The 26,678-nt window shown below is 42.7% G+C and overlaps 2 protein-coding genes across 2 annotated transcripts in view; both read right to left on the bottom strand.

Annotated features, from left to right (window-relative positions):
* Positions 1–9,282, bottom strand: part of LOC121585906 (transforming growth factor beta-2 proprotein) — a 36,364-nt gene extending 27,082 nt beyond the window's left edge. The window contains exon 1 of the mRNA XM_041902221.2: positions 7,879–9,282. Coding sequence (XP_041758155.1) covers positions 7,879–8,224 — 346 coding nt within the window. The 5' untranslated portion in view covers positions 8,225–9,282. The remainder of the gene's footprint in view (positions 1–7,878) is intronic.
* Positions 9,283–11,974: 2,692 nt separating this feature from the next.
* LOC121585907 (RRP15-like protein) lies at positions 11,975–23,087 on the bottom strand. Its single transcript, XM_041902222.1, has 5 exons — positions 23,015–23,087; positions 22,002–22,372; positions 21,642–21,739; positions 16,113–16,302; positions 11,975–12,539 (listed from the first exon to the last, which is right to left on the bottom strand). The coding sequence occupies exons 1-5, from the start codon at positions 23,061–23,063 to the stop codon at positions 12,381–12,383; spliced, it is 867 nt and encodes a 288-aa protein (XP_041758156.1). The 5' UTR covers positions 23,064–23,087; the 3' UTR covers positions 11,975–12,380.
* Positions 23,088–26,678: the final 3,591 nt, after the last annotated feature.

Below are 26,678 nucleotides of genomic sequence, written 5' to 3'. Positions count from 1 at the left end.
AAGAAATACACAACACCTAGGCTACATGGCATTATGATTACACATCAAACACAGTTTCATTATGATAGAACTCAACTCCATGACACAGCAACAATATAGCCACCAGTATAAGAAAGATATAGGATTACGTATCACAGCCATATACCTGAAGCAGGGATAAAGGAGCAACACATTGACTATAGGAGTTGCTTTCGGACAATATCCCTTCAAGACTGACGTGCAATTGCTTGAGGTGCCGTGGCACCAACCCCAGGAAAATCCCTCTCCCTTGAAACTGCTTGGTGAAAGTGAGATGCAGTTAATGATTGTGGCAAACGCAGCGTGAGGCTTTGACTCGCCCCCAAACAGTTCAAACGGGCCCGCTCTCCACAAAGTGTTTGTGTTAATCTGTTTGGCTGTTGTTTGTACAGCCCTCTCCTCACAAAGCAGCAACACACGCACGAACACACATACAGATGCAGGCACACACACGCCACATGACCATGTTTATTTACAGAAGTGCAGGGGAAATAGGCAAGAGTGTTCACTTAAACTAACTAAACATAATCCATCACACACATCGAGCCACACCAGGCTCAACACATACAAGGCTTCAACATACTGAGCTAACACATCCAAACACACATACACCAGCAGTCAAACACAAACTAACAAAGACGCTGATATTAAATTAAAGGCCCAGTGAAGTCAAAAACGTGATTTCCCTGTACTATGAGGTTGGAATAATACTGTGAAATTGTGCAAATGATGATAGTGCTCTTTTAGTGTAAGAGCTGTTTGAAAAGACCGCCTGAAATTTCTGCCTGTTTTGGTGGGATGGAGTTTTGGCCTGCCTGGTGACATCACCAGGCGGTAAATTAGTTAATATACCAATAAGAAAGAGAGTTCCAAACCTCTCTGCCAATAACAGCTAGTTTTCCCCTCACCACACCCAGACAGTCCTAGCGAAAATCTTGCTTGAAAAATTGTTTTTCGCTAAGTAGCTATTTTTGTTTGTTTTTGACCATTTTAATTTAAAACAATCTCAGTAAGGTACTTAATTGTTACCCAGAAATTATTTGATATTGAGATAAAAACGGCTGCATTGGACCTTTAACATACTAGACAGGCACACAGACATACTGTACACACACAGACAAGAACACATGCACATACATGCTTGAATGCACACAAGCACACATGTAAACAAACAAACACGGGGACACACATGTCAAAAATGTTATAAATTGATTTGCATTTTAATGAGGGAAATAAGTATTTGACCCCTCTGCAAAACATTACTTAGTACTTGGTGGCAAAACCCTTGTTGGCAATCACAGAGGTCAGATGTTTCTTGTAGTTGGCCACCAGGTTTGCACACATCTCAGGAGGGATTTTGTCCCACTCCTCTTTGCAGATCTTCTCCAAGTCATTAAGGTTTCGAGGCTGATGTTTGGCAACTCGAACCTTCAGCTCCCTCCACAGATTTTCTATGGGATTAAGGTCTGGAGACTGGCTAGGCTACTCTAGGACCTTAATGTGCTTCTTCTTGAGCCACTCCTTTGTTGCCTTGGCCGTGTGTTTTGGGTCATTGTCATGCTGGAATACCCATCCACGACCCATTTTCAATGCCCTGGCTGAGGGAAGGAGGTTCTCACCCAAGATTTGACGGTACATGGCCCGTCCATCGTCCCTTTGATGCGGTGAAGTTGTCCTGTCCCCTTAGCAGAAAAACACCCCCAAAGCATAATGTTTCCACCTCCATGTTTGACGGTGGGGATGGTGTTCTTGGGGTCATAGGCAGCATTCCTCCTCCTCCAAACACGGCGAGTTGAGTTGACGTCAAAGAGCTCCATTTTGGTCTCATCTGACCACAACACTTTCACCCAGTTCTCCTCTGAATCATTCAGATGTTCATCGGAAAACTTCAGACGGCCCTGTATATGTGCTTTCTTGAGCAGAGGGACCTTGCGGGCGCTGCAGGATTTCAGTTCTTCACGGCATAGTGTGTTACCAATTGTTTTCTTGGTGACTATGGTCCCAGATGCCTTGAGATCATTGACAAGATCCTCCTGTGTAGTTCTGGGCTGATTCCTCACCGTTCTCATGATCATTGCAACTCCACGAGGTGAGATCTTGCATGGAGCCCCAGGCCGAGGGAGATTGACAGTTCTTTTGTGTTTCTTCCATTTGCGAATAATCGCACCAACTGTTGTCACCTTCTCACCAAGCTGCTTGGCAATGGTCTTGTAGCCCATTCCAGCCTTGTGTAGGTCTACAATCTTGTCCCTGACATCCTTGGAGAGCTCTTTGGTCTTGGCCATGGTGGAGAGTTTGGAATCTGATTGATTGATTGCTTCTGTGGACAGGTGTCTTTTATACAGGTAACAAGCTGAGATTAGGAGCACTCCCCTTTAAGAGTGTGCTCCTAATCTCAGCTCGTTACCTGTATAAAAGACACCTGGGAGCCAGAAATCTTTCTGATTGAGAGGGAGTCAAATACTTATTTCCCTCATTAAAATGCAAATCAATTTATAACATTTTTGACATGCGTTTTTCTGGATTGTTTTGTTGTTATTCTGTCTCTCACTGTTCAAATAAACCTACCATTAAAATTATAGACTGATCATTTCTTTGTCAGTGGGCAAACGTACAAAATCAGCAGGGGATCAAATACTTATTTCCCTCACTGTAGGGATAAAGACAACAGGATAGATAATAAACAGCAGCAGCAGCGTATGTCATGAGTCAAGAGTTAGTGCAAAAAGGGTCAATGCAGATAGTCCAAGTAGCTATTGGTTAACTAACTTACTATTTAGCAGTCTTATGGCTTGGGGGTAGAAGCTGTTCAGGGTCCTGTTGGTTCCAGACTTATTCATCAGCATCATAGCTTGTCACAGATCAGTAACATGGATATTGTTCTATCACGTTCATATTAAATTAATTTACCTCAGTAGAGTTGTGTTACTGCACTAAAAAAGCGTTACTTAACTATACCAAACTACAGTGTATATCTAACTGTAAGTCGCTCTGGATAAGAGCGTCTGCTAAATGACTAAAATGTAAATGTATATCAATGAGGCTTTATGAGCGAATAACACCGAAGCACTCCAAATCTAAAGTGATTCAAACCTGCCATAATGCCTTTTATTTTAACCATGTAAAGTTTGAGGTTCAGAACCTGTTCGAAGTGTAATGTACTGACGTGTTACCGAAAGGCTAGCTAATAAGTGCTCCTTTGAACCTACATGACTAAATAAAGGCAGAATCAACATGTAGTCTCTATTTACGCTGGTACAACAGGTAGATGTTTTCCACTCACTGTGTTAGCTCCTTAATGGCTGACCTCTCTTAAAACACTTTGAATTGTTTGCCCAACAACGTCTCATAAATTGGAAATATATCAAGTGATTTGCTGTGAGTACAAAACATCAATGTCTAATGCGTTGAGTGTAATTTAGATAGTGTACTACACTATGTACAATGTACTGTTCTATTCGACAATGTACATTTCCAAAGTTAACAATGTAAATCAAATGCCACATATAATTTAATACAAACTCTCCCAGTGATATGACTAAAATTATGGGAGGATTGAACTGTGTGTAAAGTGTTGGTCCCATGTTTCATGAGCTGAAATAAAATATCAAAGAAATGTTCCATACACACAAAAAGCATATTTCGCTCAAACTTTTAGCACAAATTTGTTTACATCCCTGTTTGTGAGCATTTCTCCTTTGCCAAGATAATCCCTCCACCTGACAGGTGTGGCATATCAAGAAGCTGATTAAACAGCATGATCATTACACAGGTGCACCTTGTGCTGGGGACAATAAAAGGCAACTCTAAAATGTGCAGTTTTGTCACACAACACAATACCACAGGTGTCTCATGTTTTCAGGGAGCGTGCAATTGGCATCCTGACCGCAGGAATGTCCACCAGAGCTGTTGCCAGAGAATGTAATGTTAATTTCTCTACCATAAGCCGCCTCCAATGTCATTTTAGAGAATTTGGCAGAACGTCCAACCGGCCTCACAACCGTAGACCACGTGTAACCACGCCAGCCCAGGACCTCTACATCTGACTTCTTCACCTGCGGGATCGTCTGAAGGGGCGCTGAGGAGTATTTCTGTCTGTAATAAGGCCCAGTAGGTGGGCCTGGCTCCCAAGTGGGTGGGCCTATGCCCTCCCAGGCCCACCCATGGCTGCGCCCTTGCCCAAGTCATGTGAAATCCATAGCCTAACAAATGTATTTCAGTTGACTGATTTCCTCATATGAACTGTAACTCAGTAACATCTTTGAAATTGTTGCATGTTGCGTTTATATTTTTGTTCAGTATATAAATGAGCAGAATGTTCTATATTCAAGTACAGCTGTAACACTTTGCATTGTAAAGTTGTTACTTGTTTCAGTGGTGTAAAGTGCTATTTATATTTTTGACTACTTTTAATTCACTACATTCCTAAAGAAAATAATGTACTTTTTACTCCTTACATTTTCCCTGAAACCCAAAAGTACTCGTTTTGAATGTTTAGCAGGACTGGAAAATGGTCCGATGCACGCACTTATCAAGAGAACCTCCTTGGTCATCCCTACTGCCTCTGATCTGGCGGACTCACTAAGCACAAATGCTTTGTTTGTAAATTATGTCTGAGTGTTGGAGTGTGCCCCTGCCTATCCGTAAATGTAAAAAACAAAAAACAAAATGGTGCCATCTGGTTTGCTTAAAATAAGGGATTTGAAATGATTTATACTTTTACTTTTATTTTGATACTTAAGTATATTTTTGCAATTACATTTACTTTTGATACTTAAGTATCTTTAAAACCAAATACTTTTAGACTTTTACTCAAGTAGTATTTTACTGGGTGACTTTCACTTTTACTTGAGTCATTTTCTATTAAGTTATCTTTACTTTTACTCAAGTATGACAATTGGTACTTTTTCCACCACTGCTAAATATTAACCAACCAGCATTCCTGTCATATCACAAGGACAAGACGGCATAGGTGATGCTACTCTCACGATGCCATCCTTCTAAGTCTAGGCTATAATGTTTTCTCCTCTCCAACCGTTACCATACTTGATAAAGGTTTGCACGTTTTATTTTTATTTAACCTTTATTTAACTAGGCAAGTCAGTTAAGAACTAATTATTATTTACAATGACGGCCTACCCCGGCCAAACCCGGACGACGCTGGGCCAATTGTGCGCCGCCCTATGGGACTCCCAATCACGGCCGGTTGTGATACAGCCTGGAATCGAACCAGGGGGTCTGTAGTGACGACTCAAGCACTGAGATGCAGTGCCTTAGACCGCTGCGCCACTCAGGAGCCCATGAAGGACAAGTCAGAATTAATGTGCTGCTAAATTATGAGGCTATTAGTTTAACCCCTGCCTTTGAACGATGCTGTGTACATGACATCATCTAAATCCCATTTTATAAAAGCAAGCAACACATATAGTTTAAACATACATACACCAATCATAAAGACAGCTTAGTGTAATACACAAACCATGTGCCACGGTAAAGGGAATGGCAAAACTATCCCCCAACAGACACACACACACACACACACTAGGGTCACTGTGTTCCTGGAAGGCTCTAGTCCACAGGAGAGCTATAGCACACTGGAGACATACAATAACTTAAAGAGAGTAGACAGGGCTATGCTAAACAAGCATTTCTGTATAGGGCAATGAGGGCCTGCTAACAGGAAAATGCTGTATCAGCTTGTTCAGTTTGTACAGTCCATCATGGACGAGACTAATGCAGCATCATGAGAGACTGTCCCATGACATAGCCTAGGTGACAAGGTTGAAAAAGATGCACGCACACACACAGGCAATGCATGCAGCACGCACACACACATACATATAAGATTGGGAAAGGGGGGGGGGTGAGAGAAGGCAAACATTGGAAAGAGTTTAAATGGGGACCAATGAGTATCAATGAGGGGCAGAAAGGAGTGGGGAGATGAGAAAGAGATGGGGATGGGGGAAGGATATGTTCTCTTTCTACCAACCACTCCACAGCCCAGCAACAGTGGGTCTCCTGCTGGAATTTTCCATGGACCAAGTGGCAGAGCAGAGCCCAGGGCAGCATACAGTAGTATATGTACAATGCCTGCTCGCTGGTTTAAATAGTGCACTATGGGCCCTGCCAGGCCTCTGTCTCTCCCCCCACCACCCCCTCCCTTAACCCCACCCATCTCCCCCTTGCTCCGGCCCACTCCACTCCACAGCCCATCCTCTCCCCCTTGCACATTTTAGTGCGGGTTCCAGTGCCGTTGTGGCCCGCAGTGCTGCCTCTGAGGACTTCCTGGCGCCCTACCAAATAAGGTTGATACCCTTGTGTGTTTGTGTGTCTGTGTGCATTTTTCGCAGGCAAAGACATTCTCACTGGATTACACACACAGTCGACTGTTTTTAAAAATGTAGCGTCTTTGGCTGTGCACTATGGGACTAACAACTGGTGGTTAGACTCCCTCTCTCACTTTCTCTCTCCCGCCTCTCTCTTTGTCATCTTTCCTCCCAGGAGCTAAAGAGTGGAGCATTTTATAAAGTGAAGATTAAAAAGGATAAATAAATAAAATAATCCGGGCTTTTTCTCTGGATGTTGACTCAGGATTATTTATACCCTGTAAATGCCTTCCTGACTGCACTTGGCACATTGCCTGATCTATTCATATTTAGGGTATTTATACAACGGGCAGGGCCAAGCATAATATTTAAAGCAAAATATACCTTGGGACATATAAAATATCTCCTAATTAATTTTTCCTCCATGCTGTGTACTCACATTTGATCTGGAGGAGAAAAAAATAATATTATTATTGTGTTTAGACAACCATGACTTTGAAAATATGAATGTGTATGTAAAAATGTAGATAATTGTAGTGACTCTGGGAGCCCAGTCTCTGACTCCTATTAATCCAATCCAATTTGGGAGTGGTCACACAAAACACACACCACTTTCTCAATATCAACCCCTGTCTCCTGAGATGAAAGGAACAAAACTATTCTGACAATATTTTAGATTTTCCTGCTTTTGGCATGTAAACAATTAAGTACTTGAAGTGTAAGTGTATTATCAATTTTTATAGGGTTTATAGCAGTCAGGGAAAACAGAAATTCAGAGGCGGCCCACTGAGAATTTTAGGTTATCACTGGTATAATCCACTCTTTCAATGTGATATAAATATTCATAGGTCTCTCTACGTGTTAATAAGTCCTTTGCCATCGGGGTAAGTATTGGATCAGTGTTTCATTGTAGTTGCTTCTACTACCTCATAACTATGCAATAATACATTCTCAAGGCGGCGCCGGGAAACAGCCTAGGAGGAAATCTATCCCCCTATCTCACGAGAAGTTAATGTCAGGCTACTTTTTTTTTTTTTTTCGATGACTGCTCTAGCAGCACAGGCCGACCTGCAGGGTTTGCATTATCGTTGTTTTACCTGCCTGGATGCGACAGTGCCAGGAATAGTTTCTTTAGTTTCCCCAAAATAATCATAAACACACATGATGACTTACATAAAGGGAATGGCGATCTTTGAATACTTTGCAGTTAATACTATCCTCTGGGCAAAAACTGGTTGAATCAACGTTGTTTCCACGTCATTTCAACCCCAAAACTCAAAGTGGAAAACTGATTCGATTCGCAAAAAGTCACCCAACTTTTAACCTAAATCCAATGACATGGTGACATGTTTTGTTGATTTCACTTTAGTAAGACAACTCAACCAAATGTAGATCAAAACTATACGTTGAACTGACTTCTGTGTCGAGTGGGTAATTACTGGTTATTGGACCTTTTCAATTATGCGTTTAACCGTTACACATGTACGCGTGCGCTCTGGCACGCATTCAGGCGCGCGCACACACACACACTTACTCTCAGAGGGGTAGGGGGGTTGCATGTCGATTTTGTGAACCTCCTTTGCATAGTACTCCTCCTCGCTTCGTTGGCGCTCACACGTCGCCGCCCGTTCGTTGGCTTTCTCCTGCAACAGGTCCCTCGTGCTGTTATAGATGGCGATGATATCCCGGGACACCTCCTCGGGCTCTGGATATGTCTCCGGGGGGCTCGTGAGCTTCAGCTTGCTCAGTATCTGTCCCCGGATGGCTTCTATGCGCTTTTTCATAAACTGATCCATGTCCAGCGTACTGCATGTAGACAAACTGACTGCCACAGTGGCTAAATCCAAGGTCAGGAGAAGACTTAAAACGCAGTAGTTCATTGTGAACTCTAAAAGTAGACTACAGCAGCGTCTTGAAATCTTGACAAAAAAGATAAACCGGCCTTGGAACGGGAATGTAAATAACGGAAACGGAATATATATTAAAAAAAAATTTAAAACGCCAAAATATAGGATTTTTTTGGGACAACTATATATAGGCCTATACGCGTAACTACATGTAGCCTAAATATTGGGAAATGTGGTAGTTTTGTGATCCCAGTTTCAGCACAGTATTTCAAATTGTACCTGGAAATCCATTCAACAACCATGAGGGTGAAATAATCTGTAAAATCCGTTATATGGGCAGCGGAGAGCAGACAGCAGCAGTAGGCTGTGTATGATATTACCAATCACTTCACAATAAACGCATACTAAACGCGCGTAAAGTTAAAATTGTCCAAACGAAAAAGACCGAATTGTGGCCATTAAATGCAAATCAAAGTTTAATACAAAAATCTTGAAGCAAAACAAACTACAACCAGCTAGCTCGCTATCTCCAGTTGTACAGAACAGACGTAGCCTGTGGGTTAGCGCACACCTCCACCGCATCAGAGCGCTGCGAGCTTTCCAACTGTGGCCAGTACCACGCTCAGCACAAGTCCGTCTTTGATTTCTCTATCTCAAAATCAACGTGGGCTTCGCTGAGCAGTTGCATCGCCGTTCTTGACAGAAGAACATACCACAGTAAAAACAACTACCCGTCCTGGTACTCGCAAGGTGTCGTCTCGAGGAGATATAACCTATTAAAGTTGTAATAACGCATGTGTTGGGTCAATATAAATTGAGAAAATACGGCATTTAAAAAATCAAAAGTATGGCAAGTACGTTGAAGTATAAAGATAATCGGTATTTCCTTTTAATACAATGGTAGACCGTTGACGCGTTCCTCCATCCCTTCTTGCTGAAAATCGGTCCACAGAACTGGTGTTGCCAGTGGCACAACAGCATGCGGCCGGTTGAAGAGGGAGATTTATAAGACTTACTTAACCACGTGCTCCCCCTCTTTCAAATTGATGTTGTCGGTGTCACTTTCAGACTGGGGGACTCCTTCAACTTCAGGTTACGAGACGATTTATTGTAATGAGTGTTTAGTGTACCCATCCGGACAGTGCAGCGGGTAATGTCCCTGCGCGCAACCACGGGGTCCTAACGCCAGATGCATAATTTGACGTCCACTAGCTCAATAACCATATCCACAAGTCCGGTGTAAAACATACGCTTCTTTTGGTACCGCATTACGCAATGGATATAGTAGACCAGAAATATTTAAGATTCGAGTTGGGATGGTTCTAAAGAAACATCTTGCAGACGAAAACTCCGAAATTACAAGAACATAAAATTGAGCTTTCTGAGAAATTATATGAACTGGATAAATAAGTTATATAGGATGATTTGATTTGTGGGCTCTGAGTAAGCCTTTTCTTTTCTCAATCTTACTCAATAACATGAAAGAAGTTGGCAAGAATACTGCATCCCAGAGGTTTGAATAACTTAAATAGAACCAACATCACTACTACAAGTGAAGGTGTTCTTTTATATGCCCATTCTTTTTAAACCCTTTATCCAGCTCTTAAATGGGGGGTGTTTAGAATGGTTCACCCTGGGTCTTTGTTAGGGAGTGGTACACTACAGCTCTCTCACCATCCCTGCACCTGTCTTAGGGGGACTGTACCATGTCAGCCATGAGAGTCTATGGACATTACCGCATCCACTCTATTTTTCTATTTTCTTGTATTCTCATAATGTGCCAGGTTGGTTGATTTACATTCACACTCCCAAGAAAATCCCACTGTTTTCATCCTTTGCCAAGGCTTTTTTCCTCTGCTAAAACCTCCCTCTCTCACCCTGCCCCCCACACCTCCACCCAAACCAAAGCCTGCAATTCATCAGCTGTGACAGGCTCTCAGAAACTCTCTCAAGAGCCTGGTCTTACTGGTGTAAACCAGATGTTGTCACTAAATCAGTACCCACACAGACATCTGAGGCCAACAAGAGGTGTGAGTGTGTGTGTGTGTGTGTGTGAGGTGCATGGGGAGTAGAGGTAGATATCTCACACAGGGAGGGCAGTTCCTGCATGTCCTCTCCAACACCTGCTCACTGTGTTGAACACACCATGACCTCAGTCAGTGTATACAATACAGTAACACAGACAGAACAACATTATTACTTTAAGGCCTCTAAACATATGTAGTGAGTGACCCTGTCATATTTAATCCCCTTCTGCACCTGAAGATACCCCTATATCATTCCTTTACACACAGTGAACCTGTATTAGTAACCCCATCTCTACAATCCCTGTACACCGGCTCAGGAAAACCCTTGACCTCTCCAGGGTTGTGTTCATTTGGGCACACTGACAAAACAGCTGAAAACAAAAAGTCTTATTGGGCAAATTCAGGTAGTACCTCGCTGATTACCTAAATTGTCTTCTATTCTGTGCCTAATGAACATGGCTCAGGTTGGAGCAGCAAAAGGACAGCTGGACCTAATGGACCTAATAGAGGGACAGAGGACAGAGGGGGAAATACAGTATAGACTGACGAGGATGAGATGACATAGCAGGCTGGTTCTCTAGCAGTGTGTCAACAGGGCCGGGAGAGGCCTGGCATTCCACAGTGGCAGGTCCCAGTGTTGCCATGATGAATGAGCGTTCTACGCGGTGGAGACAGGTCGGCTGAGACGTGGCGGCATTCTCCTTGCGGCGATAAGGGCGCTCTGCAAATATTTCCACTACTTGTGTGTGGCAAGGGTCAGACAGGAAGAGAGGGAGTAAAAAAAAAAAAGAAGAGAAAGGTAGAGAAAGAGAAAAGAGGAGTCAGCAGAACTGTCACTGGGCAGTCGCCACATTAACTTGGCGCTCAGGGTCACTCCGAGGCGAGATCCGTCACCTTGGCAACCGTCCAGTAGACACACGCAGGCAAGCAGTGTGTAAAACTGGGTGGGCGTCACAAAATGAGAAGTTTATGTAGTGGGACAGCATTTCAATGTCACCAGCTGTTCTGTGCTCTCTGGCACACACACATTTCCTCTCCGAGGGGTCATCAGCAGCGCATCTCACATTCTCTGACAGACAGGGAGCATGTCTACTATGTATTTTCTGTGTTCATATGATCACTACAACCATACCACATAAAATACATACACAGTATATATAATTGATTAAATAAACTAGACACTGAGTGTACAAAACATTAAGAACACCTTCCTAATATTGAGTTGCACCCTCCCCTTTGACATCAAAACAGCATCTTCATGGTCCCGAAAGCATTCCACAAGGATGCGGGCCCATGTTGACTCAAATGCTTCCCACAGTTGTGTCAAGTTGGCTGGATGTCCTTTGAGTGGTGGACCAATTCTTGATACACACAGGAAACTGTTGAGTGTGAAAAACACAGCAGCGTTGCAGTTCTAAAAATTTTTGTGTCTTGCCCATTCACCCCCTGAATGGCACACACACACAATCCATGTCTCAATAGTCTCAAGGTTTAAAAATCCTTCTTTAACCTGTCTCCTCCCCTTCATCTACACTGATTGAAGTGGAATTAACAAGTGACATCAATAAGGGATCATAGCTTTTACCTGGTCAGCCTGTCATAGAAATAGCAGGTGTTCATAATGTTTTGTACACAGTGTATAAACACATTGATAGTCTTTAGTTAAACTAGTACTACAACTAAACTAGTATTCAGTGATAGGCTACATTAGCCCTCAGTTCACCTAAAAACAAGTAAACACAAAACTGAAAGGGGAAATGTTTATCAACTGGCTTTTTATTGAGGGACATGCTGCAACTGTTAGGTAAAAAAGGTATATATACAACAGAGTTCAGATGGAAAAATGTTCAGTGGGACATTGACAAGCCAGAGAGCACCAGCATTACACAAACTAGGTATCCTGACCCAAAGCATTGTGGGCCAGAACAGGACTTTGACCCCAGTCTTTCTTCAGCTCCTCTTTGAAAAGTCAAAGAGGGGTCTTTGGGCCTGGTAGGGCTGCCTCTGGGGGAAGAGGAGAGGGAGGCTGGGTTGAGCTGATCTCAGCGATGCAGGACCCTTCAGCTCCATTCCTCACAGTGAACACAAAGGCACGGTCTTGTGCACACACACTCCTGGGTGTGCTCAGTCATACACACACTTACAGAGATGGGCCTGTCTGTTCAGTCCGACTCGCTGTTGTAGTCCTCCGCACCCCCTGGTGCCTCCTGCTCGCCCCCCTCCTCATCGCTCTCCTTGTCCCAGTCCTTCATGGAGGCTCCCATCATAAAGTCGTCTCTCAGCACGCTCCAGGCTGGCTTCTCTTCCACCCCCCTGCCGGTCTAAACAAAGATGGTACTTATTAACCATACATGAGCCGTTTCTTATATCAAATCTATTTCTGCTTCAGGTGTATGTATGATCAAACACAGGAATAAGACCACCACTATAACTCCCAACTCCTCAGTCTCATCATAACAAAAGTCTCCTAGAATGTTTCACAACATCCCAAAGTCAACGGTGCCACCATGTGGACATCAAGGGAAACGACACTTATGACAACAGGACACTGGTGTACAACATTTACATTTACATTTTAGTCATTTAGCAGACGCTCTTATCCAGAGCGACTTACAGTTAGTGAATGCATACATGTATTATTATTATATATATATTTTTCATACTGGCCCCCCGTGGGAAACGAACCCACATCCCTGCCGGCCAAACCCTCCCCTACCTTGGACGACGCTGGACCAATTGTGCGCCGCCCATGGGTCTCCCGGTCGCGGCCGGCTGCGACAGAACCTGGACTCGAACCAGCATCTCTAGTGGCACAGCTAGCACTGCGATGCAGTGCCTTAGACCACTGCGCCACTCGGGAGTAACAAGACACCAGTGGACTGATCCATTGTGGAGGCCATGGGGATGGCATAGTCCATGGAGCAACACAAATAAAAAATATTATTATTTAATAACAAATGTGCTTTGTCCCGCATTGGATAGTGGTCGCTCTCCGCAGTTCTAAAACACATCAGTGCGCTGTTGAATTGGCACCTTTTCCTAGACCATGTTGCTATGTGAATAACAGCAAAGTTAACCAGCATATTGGTGTTGAGAACAATGCGGCGGAGGCAGCAGCGGACTTAAGAGATGAGAAAACAGCCCTTGCCTTAATTTTCCACAACTAGTAAAAAAGAAAATGCACATCTGACTTCCCCTTTACCTCCTGAGCAACCAGTAAACATTCCCCCGTTTCGAGTTTGTCACGTCCTCTGCATCTATTTTGCTGTCACGTGTTATGGTGTTCAGAGTATGTTATAACCAATTTATTGATGCGACTATGATATGCTATAGGTCAGGCCTTATTGGTCACGTGCATGCGATGCATACAAGTGTCACGTTGAGGGAATAGGGAATGTTTTTCCTAAACAAATTAGGGATTTCAGTAAGATCACTTTTCAGTCAGAAATGGCTGTAATTAGGTTGCAGCTTCAGCAACACGGACAGCGCGATACACACTGTTGATGTTCTGTGGTGGTCGCTGCAGCAGGGAGGAGAGAGAGACAACGGGTGCTAGTCACACAGTCACTCGCTGTATTTTTTTTTTTAAAAACACAGTCCAGCAAGGCTGACCCAGGCCCAGCAATCAAATCAATTGCGGACGGACTCACTAGTCATGTGTGTCTTAATTATTTAATAAAACATGTTCACTTAAAGCATCAGACAAGCTCAGTGCATATTGTTGATTTGATTCAAACAAATAGGATGTGTCTATACTGTATACGGAAAAATACAAGCTTAAAAATGTGGACCAAGTGATTGTTCAAAAGAACAGACGACTCTTCGTCGGCCTAGATTTTGTTGTTGTTGGGGACAGCCCTAGTTGCAATACAATTAATGGCAACAAAAAGGTCACTTTAATGCTTATCTAGCATGGACCCCTGACCAATAGATGATTAAGAGCAAAACACAGTCCCGAAGACAGGTGTTTAAGCAAAAAATATTCCCATGACTGAAACAAGTCGATCTCAGCTCGATTATCTGCGGGGCCAAGTTAACTTCCCCTTTCATGTAAAAACAAGTCATGACCATCATGCTTTTAGGGAAAGAGGATAATTTTGTATATGTACTAAACTGCGAGTTTTATCAATTCCAGTCACCTTGCTTAGGGGGTCCAATGTCCTCCCTGGGATAATTTTTATGTAGAAGGACAGAAGTCTGGTGACTTTTTAAAAGGACATTCTACCCAAAACAAATTAAAATGATGCTGACCACATCTAAAATACAATTTCCACCTCCATAAATGAGCCCAATAACATACTAGTAAAAATGATTTTAACATATTGGACCATGCATATAACCTATGCATGGTCTATATCTGGGTATTCAACTCTTACCCTACGAGGTCCAGAGACTGCTGTTTTTCTGTTCTGCCTGATAATTCATTGCACACACCTGGTGTCCCAGGTCTAAATCAGTCCTTGACTAGAGAGGAACAATGAAAAAAAGGCAGTGGAACTGGCTTCGAGGTCCAGAGTTGAATATTTGAGGTCTATATTATCAGATGTGCTATTAGCAATAAGCATTATCACCTGTAGCCCAACTGATGCAGCATAGTGGCTATACATGGGCTGCAGCATAGGGTTTGTCCATCTGCATTTATCCCATTGGACACAACATCCTGATTGTTATTATTATCAATAAGAATTATGTAAAATTATAAAATCACTTGAAAAAACATTTCTGGCTTACAAAAGTGTTTTTCACACAATTGCATTAAGAATTGTTGTGCATTGACTGTTTCAGTCAATTAGCATTTTGAAACTATTTAACCATCAAAGTAATTGTTTAAAACCTGGATGTTTTGTCATTTTATGAGGCATGTCTTAACTAGCCAAAATCCGACCCCAAAAAATGAAGGAATTATATAAACACCTCCTTATATGCCACTGGAAAAAGCCTTTCTCTCATGTTCTATTGGTTTTCAAATCAACTTTCTTTCATTGTCAAGTAGCCAAAGGCACAATTATAGTCATATTAGCAACCCATGCTAGTTGTTGCATGTTTTGATCTCCCCGCTTTCTAAATCACTAACAGATATTTTCATCTCCGTCACATGAAACCACTCATGTGCGTTATGCTTTGAGAATGTTTTTCCCTGCTAATTTCATATTGGAACATTCGTGCGTGGCCTACTGCCGTATGCGCATTGCTTACAATGTAAAGAAATAATAGTTTATCCACATTTTAAGCTAAACTTTTTGATCTGTTGCTTTTTTTTTTTTTTTACAATTATGTGCAGTGGTTGTATGAATTTAGGATCTATCATCCCACAACTGTCCCAGAGTCTGTTTCAAATCTTTATTTCTCGCACAGAACGACAAGCTAACCAATAGATTTATTACTATGGAGGATAGAAAATTGACATAGGCTAGTGATTTTGCTGTTTTTTTACTTGTCTTGTTGGCTGAGGAAAAGTAAATGTGGACAGTTCTTCTAACATATTCAAAGTGCGCCTCAGAATTCTATAAGAAGGACGTGCGCCTCAGAATTCGATAAGAAGGACGCACGCCGTTGCATCCCCAATGTGTCTGTCTTCACTTCTAGGCTACTTCGGAGCTGCTAGGCCTGTGAGAAGGATCCGATCACGTGACGGGCATTAGCTAATACGAATTGAGATATCTGAGAGAGCCATATGAGTGAGTGGTGCTTTGGTGCACAGCGATTGGCATCTGGGAGAATGGAATTATAATTATTATATTCAGCCCAAGGGCACAACTGCCACTTTGGCCGCAATAAATATATTTTCTTTATTTGGGGGAGGTGGGGGGGGATTTTAACCCCTGCCCGAAGAACAACTCTGGGAAAACAACACATCAACAGTGGTAGAGAGAGGTTTCGTGGATGAAACTCACCGTCTGTCTCTCTTTCTTGGTGATGATCTCACTACCCCCCTCTGTGCCCCGCAGCACATTGATGAAGTCCTTCTTGGAGACAGAGGAGAGGAGCTTGGCTTTCTTCCTCTCAGAGCCACCCGCCTCCTTCACCTTCTCATCCACCGTCTTCTGGTGCTTCCTCACGGCGTTGAACAGCTGTACTACCCCCCTGTGGAGAGGAGAGGTACACACACCACACTGTTATTCTGGTAGAATTTAAAGTCAATTCACTTTAAGATTCATTGTGATATTTTGTGAAGCTTATATTTAGCATAAATCATATATGCATGGGATTTTTTCCTGATTTAATCATTCTGTTATCCCCATCCTCATCCGGCAGGCACTGTATCATTAAGAGATATACAAACTACAGTGCCTTCAGAAAGTATTCATACCCCTTGAATTACAGCCTGAATTAAAAATGGATTAAATCGTTTTTTCCCTCTCACCCATCTACCCACAAAACCCCATAATAACAACGTGAAAACATGTATTGAAAATGAAATACAGAAATAACTCATTTACATAAAGTCACATCGCTAAATCAATATATGTTAGAATCACCATTGGCAGCGATTACAGCGGTGAGTCTTTCTGGGTAAGTCTCTAAGAGCTTTGCATACCTCAATTGTACAATATTTGCCCATTATTCTTTTCAAAATTCTTCAAGCTCTGTCAAATTGGTTGTTGATCACTGCTAGACATTTTTAGGTCTTGCCATAGATTTTCAAGCAGATTTAAGTCAAAACTAACCTCGGCCACTCAGGAACATTCACGGTCTTCTTGGTAAGCAGCTACAGTGTATATTTGGCCTTGTGTTTTAGGTTATTGTGCTGCTGAAAGGTGAATTAATCTCCCAGTGTCTGGCGGAAAGCAGACTGAACCAGGTTTTTCTCTAGGATTTTGCCTGTGCTTAGCGCCATTCTTGTTTAGTTTTTCATCCTGAAAAACTCCCCAGTCCTTAACGATTACAAGCATACCCATAGCAGCCACCACTATGGTTGACAATATGGCGCATGGTACTCACTTTGTATTCAGGACAAAAAGTTAATTGCTTTGCCACATTTTTTAAAGTATTACTTTAGTGTGTTGTTGCAAACAGGATGCATGTTTAGGAATATTTGTATTATGTACAGGCTTCCTTCTTTTCACTCTGTCAATTAGGTTAGTATTGTGGAGTAGCTACAACGTTGTTGATCCAGCCTCAGTTTTCTCCAATCACAGCCATTAAACTCTGTTTTAAAGTCACCATTGGTCTCATGGTGAAATCCTGAGCGGTTTCCTTCCTCTCCTGCAACTGAGTTAGGAAGGGCACCTGTATCTTTGTAGTGACTTGGTGTATTAATACACCATCCAAAAGGTATATTCAATGTCTGCTTTAAAAATATATATGTTTTATCTACCAATAGGTGCCCTTCTTTGCGAGGCATTGGAAAACCTCCCTGGTCTTTGTGGTTGAATCGGTGTTTGAAATTCACTGCTCGACTGAGGGACCTTATAGATCAGGGGTGTCAAACGTACAGCCCGCGGGCCGGATCAGGCCCGCAAACGGGTTTAATCCGGCCCGCGAGATGATTTTGAAAAAAAAAATTGGAAAAAAAAAAAGATTTTTTTTTTTAAGTATAAAAATGCGCTGCAATTTTTCAGTAAAATTAACTGCTGTTCCAATTGCGTCCACTGGATGGCGCAATAGCAATTGTGTTAAGCAAGCAAACTGTTTATACCGGGGCAGAGCAAGTAGGTCAAGCACGTGCAGCCAATGAGCTACTTTGTTTTGCCCGCGATATTAATTACGGCTTCTACTTTTAACATTATGTGCTTTGGCACCCTCATTGCCCCAATATGTCTCTGTCAAAAAAGAGAAAAGTGGACGCAGAGTGCAGAGTGTTCCAAGAAAAATTGTCATCCTATTTAATCACGGAATTGAATGGGAAAGCTGTATGTTTGGTGTGTTCAGAGCATGTTGCAGTGCTGAAAGAATATAACCTTCGTCGCCACTATGTGAGTCTTCATGCCGACAAATATGACAACTTTCAAGGACAGCGGAGATGAGAGAAGGTGAATGAACTGTTGGCGGGTCTGAAGAAACAGCAGTCTGTGTTTACTCACAGCCGAGACATCAGTGACGCTGCAGTGAAAGCTAGCTACCTCATTGCTAATGAAATCGCAGTGGCTTCAAAACCATTTAGTGAGGGTGAATTTGTAAAAACATGCATGATGAAGGCAGCAGAGATTGTGTGCCCTGAAAAGCGGCAGGCTTTTGCAAATATCAGCCTGACAAGAAACACAGTTGCAGACAGGATTTCCGATCTTTCAGTGGATTTGGACAGCCAGTTGAAGCAAAAAGTAAAGTCATTTATTGCGTTTTCGGTTGCAATTGATGAAAGCACAGACATTACAGATGTTGCACAACTGGCCATTTTTTCATCCATGGAGTTGATGACACATTGACCGTCACCGAGGACTTCGTGGAGTTGGTGCCGATGACAGATACAACGACAGTAGCTGATTTTTTACCGCACTCGTCGGCGCGCTGGACAGGGTCGGAGTGGACTGTCAGCCTGGCTACAGATGGTGCGCCCTCAATGATCGGGAAAAAAGCAGGCGTTGTGACAAAGTTCAGAGAGAAAGTGCAATCTGCAAATGGAGGACGTGATTTTTTGACTTTTCACTGTATTTTGCACCAGGAGGCTTTGTGTTGCAAGTCATTAAAGATGGATAACGTCATGAAGGTGGTCATCCAAACTGTTAATTTCATCCGATCCAGAAGCCTGAATCACCGTCAGTTTGACAGCCTTCTCAGAGAGAAAGACCACATCTATGGCCTGCCATACTGAGGTAAGATGGTTAAGCCGAGGTGCTGTGCTGAGGCGTTTCTTTGATTTACGAGAAGAAATTGAACAGTTCATGGAAGAAAAGGGCAAACCAGTGTTAGAATTTCATTCCGCAGAATGGATGCCGGACCTTGCATTTATGGTGGATGTTACAGAGCACCTGAATAACTTGAACAAACAGCTGCAAGGGCGCAACAAAGTTGTCACGAAGTATTATGACAGCATACGTTCTTTCAAGTTGAAGCTGTCATTGTTGGAGACGCAACTTGCCGGTGGTGATGCAGCTCACTTCCCCTGTCTGAAAAATGTGTGCGCGACCCAACATGTGGCAGACATGAAGCGGTTCAAAGATAAAATAACTGGACTGTTACGGGAGTTTGAGCAACGCTTTCAGATTTATGTTTATATGTTTTTATGTTGATGTGCTATTGTTTTTAATTGATTTTATTTTATTTGTATAATTAACCTATTCTTGACTCTGAGGTTCTTGCACTTGTTTGGGGAACAGGATTTCATTCTTTTTATCTACATTTCTGCCTGAGAAATGACACCCTGATATAGTTCTGTGATCTGTGAAACAGTTCTGTTAATCACTGAGGCATTGTGTGTTTGTGTGTTCTTTTTCTTTAGAATTTTCAAATAAACTTGACGTGTTTTATGATTAATAGTGATGTTGTGCTTGTACTATTTTGGACACACTGTCCTCAGGCTCCAGCTTTATGTTGTATGTTGATCGTATTAAAACAAAGAAAACAATCTGAAGTTGTTGTTTTTAAGTTATATATACCATGATTTTTCCGGTCCGGCCCACTTGGGAATAGATTTTCCTCCATGTGGCCCCTGAGCTAAAATGAGTTTGACACCCCTGTTATAGATAATTGTATATGTGTGGTACAGAGATGAGGTAGTCATTCAAAAATCATGTTAAACACTATTATTGCACACACAGTGAGTCCATGCAACTTATCATGCGACTCGCTACGCACATTTTCCCTCCTAAATGTATTTTGGCTTACCATAACAAAGGGGTTGAATACAGTGCATTCGGAAAGTATTCACCCCTTGACTTTTTCCACATTTTGTTATGTTACAGCCATTTTCTAAAATGGATTAAATAAATAAAAATTCCTCATCAATCTACACACAATACCCCATAATGACAAAGTGAAAACAGAAATACCTTATTTACATAAGTATTCAGACCCATTGCTATTAGACTCGAAATTGAGCTCAGTTGCACCCTGTTTCAATTGATCATCCTTGAGATGTTTCTACAAATTGATTGGAGTCCACCTGTGCTAAAATCAATTGATTGGACATGATTTGGAAAGGCACATACCTGTCTATATAAGGTCCCACAGTTGACAGTGCATGTCAGAGCAAAAACCAAGCCATGAGGTCAAAGGAATTGTCCGTAGAGCTCCGAGACAGGATTATGTCGAGACACAGATCTGGGGAAGGGTACCAAAACATTTCTGTAGCATTGAAGGTCCCCAAGAACACAGTGGCCGCCATCATTCTTAAATGGAAGAAGTTTGGAACCACCAAGACTCTTCCTAGAGCTGGCCGCCCGGCCAAACAGAGCAATCGGGGGAGAAGGGCCTTGGTCACTCTGACAGAGCTCAAGAGTTCCTCTGTGGAGATGGGAGAACCTTCCAGAAGGACAACCATCTCTGCAACACTCCACCAATCAGGCCTTTATGGTAGAGTGGCTAGACGGAAGTCATTCCTCAGTAAAAGGCACGACAGCCCGCTTGGAGTTTGCCAAAAGGCGCCTAAAGGACTCTCAGACCATGAGAAACAAGATTCTCTGTTCTGATGAAACCAAGATTGAACTCTTTGGCCTGAATGCCAAGCATCACGTCTGGTGAAAACCTGGCACCATCCCTACGGTGAAGCATGGTGGTGGCAGCATAATGCTGTGAGAATGTTTTTTAGCGGCAGGGACTTGAGAGACTAGTCAGGATCGAGGGAAAGATGAGCGGAGCAAAGTACAGAGAGATCCTTGATGAAAACCTGCTCCAGAGTGCTCAGGACCTCAGACTGGGGGCGAAGGTTCATCGACCCTAAGCACACAGCCAAGACAACGCAGGAGTGGCTTCGGGACAAGTCTCTGAATGTCCTTGAGTGGGCCAGCCAGAGTTTGGACTTGAACCTGATCTAACATATCTGGAGAGACCTGAAAATAGCTGTGTAGCGACGCTCCCCATCCAACCTTACAGAGCTTGAGAGGATCTGCAGAAAATAAATGGGAGAAACTCCACAAATACAGGTGTGCCAAGCTTGTAGCGTCATACCCAATTAGACTTGAGGCTGTAATCGCTGCCAAAGGTGCTTCAACAAAGTACTGAATAAAGGGTCTGAATTGTAAATAAGGTATCTATGCATTTTATTTTGTCAAAAAAGTCAAGGGGTCTAAATACTTTTAAACGCACTGTACTTATTGATTCAAGACATTTCAGCTTTTCATTTTTTATTAATTTGTAACAATTTCTAAAAACAGAATTCCACTTTGACATTATGGGGTATTGTGTGTAGGCCAGTGACCAAAAATCTCAATTTAATCCATTTTAAATTCAGGCTTTAACGCAACCAAATGTGTAAAAAGTCAAGGGGTGTGAATACTTTCTGAACGCACTGTAGGTTTGTAAGCGGCACACAAGTGTGTATGTACCTGGTAGCAACTCTCTGCAGGTTCTTCTCATTCTCTCGGTCTTTTACAACGTCTGGCTTCTCTCGACACATCATCTCCCAAGCTCGCTTTTTATCAGTCTGTCGGCCAGAAAAAATAGTAATTAAGCACGCACATACAGGCAAGCTGTACTGAATAAATGCCATGGGTGCAATTCAACTCCAGGTGAACTGGAGGCAATTTCTGTTATCAGGCTATGATCTATATGATTTCAATAACCAGTATCAGGTTAATAGCTGTTTTGATTAAAGTGAGAAATTGACATACAGGTACATGCACAAACAAACAAGTAGGACTATGCATGCACACACACATTTACAGTCATGAAAAAATACACAATACCTGTTTCTTCCTCTCCAGATACTCCTTCTTCTCCTTCTCCTTCATCTTGTCCAGCTGTTTGTTCTTCAGCAGGATGCTGGGTTTGCTCTCTGGTGTTTTCTTCTGCAGAATCTTGGCCATGGCCTCCGCCCATCCAGCATTGGGGTTGGTGTCTACATCATCTACTTCCTTGTTGCCTTCACCCTCCTCTTTCTCTCCTTCACTCCCTCCATCCTCAGCCTGTTCCCCATCACTCTCTCCATCCTCCTCTTCTCCATCATCGCTCCCTCCATCCTCTGACCCCTCTCCATCACCTGACCCCTCTCCATCGCTCCCTCTGTCAGAATCATCACTCTCAGCGTTGTGGTCCTCCTGGGGCTCAGAATCTTCTTCTGATGTGTGAAAATAAGGCATTTATCAATTTGTCTGATACAAATACTAGGTAGACCTAATCGGTTGCAAATTCAAAACAATTTAGCTCTGCCACTTCAGATCTAGCTTAACCTAACCGACAGTTAACACCCTTTAATGTTATCATTATTCAGGCTTCTCTATAAACACTAGCTACAATCTAAGGCTGGGCATTAACTATTGATTCGATCAAATGCGTGGCTTACACAGACAGCTTGCTAGCCAGCTATCTAAGTTAGCTCCCTATGCTAGCCAAGTTACGTCACAAAGGCTAGCGAATGTTAATGCCATTTGACATTTCAAATGCAGAGTGCAGACGACTAAAAGCAAGTATTGTAGCTAGCTAGTTGATCTGGCTACTTAAAACCACGTATGGTTTAATGTAAATGTCACTTTTCAGATACCTACGTTAGCTAGCTAGCCAACTATACCTAACGTACAGCCATAGACTATATGATCATGCTAGAGTGGCAATGCTATTGCTAGCCTTGCTACCAGCTTGAGTCCAGTCTGTTGAGTCTAGGAGACCAGCGATATAAGGTTAATCATCTAGCTAGCTGGCTACTTTTGAACAATTCTAAGAAAAAACAATTAAAGTTGACACAGTAAAGGTTTACGCTTACCTAATATCTCTACTGAGTTCTCCACATGTGCCTTTTCCACAGCTGCCATTATTGTGCAGCACTGAAACCGTTCCGTGATGTTTAGTTCCGTGTAAAAAGTTCCCACTTGACTGTAGTCCAAAGGCCGGCAGATGGCGATATTGAGTCGTTTCATCTTACCGTCCAAAGGGAACCCATGTAGACAGCTTACACTTGTATCCCCCGTGGACTGATTCATCCATAAAATATTCTCCATTCAGGCTACAAAGGCGTCGATTTCCTCCTTAATTCGATTTAATGGCGAGAAGGTGGAAAAAAATTGGGAAAATATACGTACTTTCTTTATGAAACACAATTTTCCACCACCATGCTAGTGGCTAATGCCTAGGAATGCTAGATCCGGATGTTGCGTATTGCGCTCAGCGATTTGGTCTGGTCCGGACCGACAAAATTTGGTCTTGTTTGGGGCCGGAGCTCATTAGAAAAATACCCAGATTCTCACGGCTTGCTAGAGCATTGTGAACTGCCATAGTGCAGTGGTCTAAGCACCCAGTGCTGAGAAATCATTTTGACAGTTTGTATGAATGGAAACTAATGTTGGTGTAGCATACTGTTGTTATTTAACCAATCCAAACGCTACTGCCTACCTGCCTTTTCCAGTAGGTTATTGCCATTTGGGACAGGATTCGAAGGCAGCATCCCATGATAACGCATTCACGTTCCACCGAACACAGGACATTTGTAGCCACACTGTAGCCACTGTAGCAGTGTGAGTAACCAGTGCTAGCAAGTCAGTGAATAGATGTTAAGATAATTTATTAACTATTTCAGTGTCTCTGTGCATTTCCCAAAAGGTTGTAAGGCTTTTGGATCAAGAAACGGACAGAGCTCCCAGTTGCAATAGTCAGAGATCTTTATTCATTGAGAATTCTGTTATCACAATTTCAGAGTCCATCTTTTATACACACACGTCATACAAAAATCCCACCCCGCTGTAGGCGGGCTGTATATTTCCACTGTACCTGGGTTTAGCTCATGTTTTCCTCTGCTCTCCTAACCATCAGGTCACACACACATGTTCTTATCATAGGCTGCATTCCTTAGTTATCGCCGTCCTCACAATATCCTGAAACCTTTTCATACTCTCCTTTCAAGCCTAACAGTTTCTCTCCTCCCTAAATTGGGAGGCCTCTTTATCTTGGTTTCTCAGTTGTCTGTAGACAGTTCTCCCTGTCCTTTGTTGTCTGGCCTAACTCTTACTCACATTGCTAAATAGTAACACAATGTCATAATCTTTACTGGTCCTACACTCACACATTCTAACACATTTCACACAGTTTCAGGGTGTAATAATTAGTCATTAATAATTATTCTGTCAAAATAACAACTATCTCAAAATGGAAATATCTGACACGAATAACAAGTAACAAGTAAACAATTAACAGAATCGATCTGAACTGCAATGCTGCTGGGTTTTTCACACTCAACAGTTTCCCATGTGTATCAAGAATGTTTCACCACCCAAAGGACATCCAGCCAACTTGACACAACTGTGGGAAGCATTGGAGTCAACATGGGCCAACATCCCTCTGTTGTGCTTCAGCTCCTTTAGACACCTTGTAAAGTCCATGCCTGGATGAATTGAGGACCATCCTACTCAGTAAATTTCAATAACATAAAAATAGTGAAACATTAAATACATTTTAATTTTTTAGATAAAACTATACTATATTCACATCTCCAAATAACTGAATAAAACACACTGTTTTGCAATGAAGTATGTGAACACCTGCTCGTCGAACGCCTAATTCCAAAATCATGGGCATTAAGATGGAGTTGGTCCCCCCCTTTGCTGCTATAACAGCCTCCACTATTCTGGGAAGGCTTTCCACTAGATGTTGGAACATTGCTGCGGGGACTTGCTTCCATTCAGCCACAAGAGCATTAGTGAGGTTGGGCACTGATGTTGGGCGATTAGGCCTGGCTCACGGTCGGCAAGCATCCCAAAGGTGTTCGATGGAGTTGAGGTCAGGGCTCTGTGCAGGCCAGTCAAGTTCTTCCACACCGATCTCGACAAACCATTTCTATATGGACCTCGCTTTGTGCATGGGGGTATTGTCATGCTGAAACAGGAAAGGGCCTTCCCCAAACTGTTGCCACAAAGTTGGAAGCACAGAATCGTCTATAATGTCAATAAGATTTCCCTTCACTGGAACTAAGGGGCCTAGCCCGAACCATGAAAAACAGCCCCAGACCATTATTCCTCCTCCACCAAACCTTACAGTTGGCACTATGCTTTCGGGCAGGTAGCGTTCTCCTTGCACCGCCAAAAACAGATTTGTCCCTCGGACTTCCAGATGGGGAAGCGTGAATAATCATTCCAGAGAACACATTTCCACTGCTCCAGAGTCCAATGGCGGCGAGCTTTACACCACTCCAGCCGACACTTGGCATTGCGCATGGTGATCTTAGGCTTGTGTGCGGCTGCTTGGCCATGGAAACCCATTTCATGAAGCTCCCGACGAACAGTTATTGTACTGACATTGCTTCCAGAGTCAGTTTGGAACTTGTTAGTGAGAGTTGCAACCGAGGACAGACGATTTTACGCGCTACACGCTTCAGCACTCGGCGGTCCCTTTCTGTGAGCTTGTGTGTCCTACCACTTAACGGCAGTGCCGTTATTGCTCCTAGACATTTCCACTTTACAATAACAGCACTTACAGTTGATCGGGGCAGCTCTAGCAGGGCAGAAATATTACGAACGGACTTGTTAAAAGTTGGCATCCTATGACAATGTTTGTCTATGGAGATTGCATGGCTGTGTGCTCGATTGTATACACCTGTCAGCAACCGGTGTGGCTGAAATAGCCGAATCCACTAATTTGAAGGGGTGTCCATGTACTTGTATATATATAGTGTATGTTCGCCCTCTGGTTGTTATTTTCTTCACAACAACTTAGTCCTTTTTGAACAGACTAAGGTCGATTCATCTATTTGACAAGAATCCATACAATAGAAATAAAGTATTTCCTCGTTTACCAGCGAGAGAGAATATAATTTTGATAGTAAGCACTTGTCCCAATTACTCGACTCCTCCCACATGGAGAGAAAGAGAACTGCTCATTGTCAGCCACTCACGAGGCTCATTTGAATTTACTGCTGCATCAGGAAAATTCTCTGTGACAAAAGAGTGATCAAGTTAAAATCTGACATCTGTAACAACACAGCTGCCATCTTTCTTAGATTTGTGGCATTACGATAGCCTATTGGATATAGGATAGCCTACAGCATGACTTCCATTAGCATGAGACAAGGCTTTAAAATATATTTATAAACTGGGTGGTTCAAGCACTGAATGCTGATTGGCTGTAATATACGGGTTACTTGAAAAAGTAACTGTAATAATATTACAATATTTGAAGACAGTAAATCGTTATATTACTCCGTTACTCACTGTAAGTAATATATTATCCCCTGGTCCCAAGGGATTCTGTTGCAGTTTGTATATTTTTCCACATTAAAACTTGGAGATGGAACTCTGTGTTGTATATTGTGGTCCTCTGTAGCTCAGCTGGTAGAGCACAGCGCTTGTAACGCCAGGGTAGTGGGTTAGATCCCTGGGACCACCCATACACAAAAATGTATGCACGCATGACTGTAAGTCGCTTTGGATAAAAGCGACTGC

Source organism: Coregonus clupeaformis, unplaced genomic scaffold (assembly GCF_020615455.1).
Source record: "Coregonus clupeaformis isolate EN_2021a unplaced genomic scaffold, ASM2061545v1 scaf0596, whole genome shotgun sequence".
NCBI classification, from domain to species: Eukaryota; Metazoa; Chordata; class Actinopteri; order Salmoniformes; family Salmonidae; genus Coregonus; species Coregonus clupeaformis.
This window is presented reverse-complemented; position numbering and strand designations above follow the sequence as displayed.

Excerpts from the sequence above, each read along its gene's own strand:
- LOC121585907 (XM_041902222.1), bottom strand. The coding sequence starts at position 23,063 with ATGGCAGCTGTGGAAAAGGCACATGTGGAGAACTCAGTAGAGATATTA. Across the intron at positions 22,373-23,014 it reads GAACTCAGTAGAGATATTAG|AAGAAGATTCTGAGCCCCAG; the intron begins GTAAGCGTAAAC and ends TTCACACATCAG. Across the intron at positions 16,303-21,641 it reads CTGCAGAGAGTTGCTACCAG|GGGGGTAGTACAGCTGTTCA; the intron begins GTACATACACAC and ends TCCTCTCCACAG.